This window comes from Curcuma longa, unplaced genomic scaffold, assembly GCF_044706935.1.
Source record: "Curcuma longa cultivar G26 ecotype Majalengka, Jawa Barat unplaced genomic scaffold, ITB_CL_G26_1.1 contig_11640, whole genome shotgun sequence".
Lineage (NCBI taxonomy): Eukaryota > Viridiplantae > Streptophyta > Magnoliopsida > Zingiberales > Zingiberaceae > Curcuma > Curcuma longa.
In genome coordinates, this window is record NW_027428927.1 from 1 (window position 1) to 3,765 (window position 3,765).

Consider the following 3,765-nt stretch of genomic DNA (forward strand, 5'->3'; position numbering starts at 1 on the left):
ACACTACTAGAAAAAAGTTAATAGACAACGCCCCAAAGACAATGTTTTTTAGCAAAAGCGTTGTGGTTTTCCAATTTACAACGTTTTTAGTCAAAACTGTTGTCTTTTAAAACTAAAAGACAACGTTTGTTCAGAAAGCGTTGTCTATTAGCGTTTATTTTGGGTCAACCACAACACTTTTAAAAAATCGTTGTCGAAAGCGTTGTCTTTTAGCGGATTTTTTGCCAAAGACAACGCTTTTAAAAAGTATTGTCGTTGAGGGTTGTCGTTGAGGGTTTAGAGGGTTTATATCCAGGTATTTTATCGGGCGAGTCCGCGATTTTCGTCCCTCTCCCGCTCGCACCTCTAGCTCGTCTTCTCGCGCCCCATTTTCGTGCCTCTCCCGCCCCCTCTCGCACCTCTAGCTAGTAGCTACTCTTCTCCCGGCCCCCCCTTTCGTGCCTCTCCTCTTCTCCTGCCCCTTTCGCACCTCTAGCTCCTCTTCGCGCCGCTGTGAAGAGGCGAAGACGAAGATAGAACGGAAGCCGCATCCGGTGCTCCTCCAGGCCCATGCTCCCGTCTAGGGCGGTGCTCCTCTAGGCCCGTGCTCCTCCAGTGCGTACGGTGACCTCCTCGTGCTCCTCCAGGCCCGTGCTCCTCCAGTTCTCCGAGTTCCAAGTACGGCTTCAATCTTTTTTCTTCGATTAGGGTTAGAATAAGGATTTTAAATTTCTTGTCAGGTTACACCATTACATATTTTTTCTTCGATTAGGGTTGCATAAGCATTGATTCCTTAAGTTTTATCTACCACCTAAATGATTAGGGTTACACCATTACATATTTTTACACCATTACAGTATGATTTCAATTATTTTACAGAAAAATTAATATCAATCATATATATCATTTTTGTTGGTTAACGGGGGCATTTCTATAAAAAAAAATAATTACGATAACTACGCCACTGGCAATGGGGACTGTTGTTTCTCAATTACGCAATTGACAATCCACGCGGTGGGACCACGTGTCACGTGGGCACACTCGTACTCAAATAGCAAGTCGATCGATGCGACACGAAACCGGAAAGGGCAGAGCTCACCACGGCCATCGCCTGCTAGGGCTCGTCTCGCTTCGATCTTATTCATGGGCGTGGGCACGATCGACTCCAGGATCGATCCTTCGGCGGCAGCTCGGGGGCGCCTAGCGGTGCTCGCTGCCCACCTGACCGCCGATCGCTGTTACGGTGGCCTTCCACAGGTGCTGGAGAGATCCCCAACTCTCGCGATCGATGCCGCGGGGAAGCCCGGGAACCTCGGAGGGTCTCTTACTGTCGTCGACGAAAGGACTGGGAAAAAGTACGTGATCCAGGTCTCGCCGGAAGGAACTGTCAAGGCTACCGATTTCAAGAAGGTATAGATACAAATTGTACTTTTCTGATCTATCTATTTGTTTCCTTGTCTTATAGACAGATTTCCATTTGTTTTCCTACTTGTAGTTCTATTTGTTTTGTAAGTGCTTTGCTTAGAAGAACTATTGCGTAAGCCTCTGGTGATCGACTTATTGTTGTCATGTTTGGTTGATTCAATTAAAGTTTGTTACTCAAAAAGGATTTTTATTTCAGTGTATGGTAATTTGCCATCTGAAAGCCAACTGGCAGATTGGGAGTTTGCTATTTCTCAGCATTTTGCTGTTCCACAAGGCATCCTTGTATGTCTCCACTTTCAGTTTTATTTTAATCTCTGAATCTATTAGATACACTCTGACTTTGTAATAACAAATTATTTTGATATCATTATGATTTTAAATCTATTTTTTCTTAGGATATCATACAAGCAATGCCACACGATGCCCATCCCATGGGCGTTCTTGTCGGTGCATTGGTGCCCTTTCAGTCTTCCCATCCAGATGCAAACCCTGCTCTTAGGGTAAGTCTACTGTACACAAGTCAAGGCTGTGGATAGATTTCAAGAAGAAACATATTTGTAGATATACAAACCTTCATCTATGAGATTCTGACCAATAAAAGTCTTTTCCAAAATATGCAGTTGCATTATTTTGTATCTGTGATATTAACTTTTTACTATGTCAAATAGCTCACATGGTTTTGTCTCGCTTTTAACTGATTATAGTTTTCTTTTTATGCATGTTTGTAGTCATGAAAATAGTATAAGCATCTCTTTGTAATTAGCTGTGATCCATGGAGAAGAATTTCTTCCTAGAAGTAGTTGTCTATTTCATCTCAAAATAATAGCCACAATATCTTTGCCTTCATAGGAGAACATATGCTTAATATGATGCTCTCAGATTTCTTTCTCAAGCATTCCAATTTTTATGAATTTTGGATTCCAGCCATCTCCTTTGTGTTTAGCTTTGTTACTAGTTTGCATTTATCTGATTCTGGTTTGTGTGACCACATGCATCTTGGTCAATTTTTCATGTAGGGTCAAGATTTGTATAACTCAAAGCAAGTCAGGGATAAGCAAATATTGTGAGTACTTGGAAAGGTATGCATAGTTGTCTTCTTTTATCTCCATAGATTAGTAGTCACATGGTGTTTGGCCATCGCTTTTTCAATAATCTGATATGTTACATTTGGAAGCTTACACTGATTCAGTTTTCAAGACTCCTTGCTTATGGAACATTCTCAGCTTTGTTGTATAGATCATTACTTGTCTATGTAAAAGACATTATAATTACTTCAAATAAACCATTTCTCATTTTGCAAAGTCAGTGTTGATTGTTTTTTCCAATTAACTTAATCTATATGTGTGTTCATTTTGCAAAGTCAATGCTGATCATATTTATGATCAGTACATGAGAATGCTCATCTCCATAATTTTAGATTTATTTGTGATTAATTCTGCTGCTGTTGTTTTGTATGGAATGCTGATCTCCATGGTTCATTGTGTATAATTCTGCTGTTTGTGATTAATTATGCTGCTGCTGTTTATGAGTAAGTATGAAATGCTGATCTCCATAGTTCATTGTGTATAAATCTGCTGCTGTTGTGCCCATATTTTGGATAAATTAGTATTATCTTTTGACAGGCTGGTATTTGGCAGATGGACCTGTTCTATTTCTGCTGCTGTTACTTGTTGATGTTAATGTTGTGCCCATACTTGGTGATGCACTTGCTGTTACTTGGTGCTGCTAATGTTGTGATGCACCTGTTCTATTTCTGCTGCTGTTGGAGGATATTCTGTTGCGTTGAAACTTTTGTTATGGACCTGCTGTTGTTAATTATGGAGCTTCTATATTGGAAGTTGTAACTTGAATTTGTGTTATGAACTCGTATAAGTTGTGTTGCTGCTGTACGTTATGGACCTGCTGTATGTTAGGAATTTGTGTTATGAATCTGATGTAAGAATGATTTTTGTGTAAATATAAGTTGTATGTTTTATATGTGATTTAGTAAATTTTGTAGCCAATGGTTTTGTATTTATAAAATATATTATTTCTTATTTACTGCTAAAAAAATCTAAAGACAACGCTTTTAAAACGTTGTAAAACCCAAGCAATTTGTAACAAAATTACAACGCTTTTTAACCGTTGCAAAATGTGTTGTCATACCTATTAAAAACAACGTTTTTAAAGCGTCGTAAAAAACGTTGTAATATTTACAACGCTTTTTTTTGCATTGCGAAGGTGTTGTCGATGTTAACAAAGACAACGCTTAAAAGGCGTTGTTGTTGAGGGACCCCTTTACAACAGGGCCTCTTACAACGCTTTTTAACCCACAAAGACAACGCGTTTTCCGCGTTGTCTATTAACATTTTTCTAGTAGTG

At 39.4% G+C, this 3,765-nt stretch overlaps 1 protein-coding gene across 2 annotated transcripts; it reads left to right on the forward strand.

The window, feature by feature from the left end:
- The first annotated feature begins 1,071 nt into the window (after window positions 1–1,071).
- On the forward strand, window positions 1,072–3,394 carry LOC141815886 (uncharacterized). 2 transcript variants are annotated; one of them, XM_074703753.1, is made up of 5 exons: window positions 1,072–1,389; window positions 1,601–1,686; window positions 1,800–1,904; window positions 2,421–2,483; window positions 3,027–3,394. In XM_074703753.1, the coding sequence occupies exons 1-5, from the start codon at window positions 1,123–1,125 to the stop codon at window positions 3,076–3,078; spliced, it is 573 nt and encodes a 190-aa protein (XP_074559854.1). In that variant the 5' UTR covers window positions 1,072–1,122; the 3' UTR covers window positions 3,079–3,394. The 2 variants fall into 2 exon arrangements, with proteins under 2 accessions (XP_074559854.1, XP_074559855.1); XM_074703754.1 differs by having other exon boundaries at window positions 3,042–3,394.
- The last annotated feature ends 371 nt before the right edge of the window (window positions 3,395–3,765 follow it).

Bases quoted from the DNA above. Each gene is read 5' to 3' on its own strand.
- LOC141815886 (XM_074703753.1), top strand. From the start codon at position 1,123: ATGGGCGTGGGCACGATCGACTCCAGGATCGATCCTTCGGCGGCAGCT. The intron at 1,390-1,600 runs GTATAGATACAA...TTTTTATTTCAG, and splicing joins AGGCTACCGATTTCAAGAAG to TGTATGGTAATTTGCCATCT. The intron at 1,687-1,799 runs GTATGTCTCCAC...ATTTTTTCTTAG, and splicing joins CTGTTCCACAAGGCATCCTT to GATATCATACAAGCAATGCC.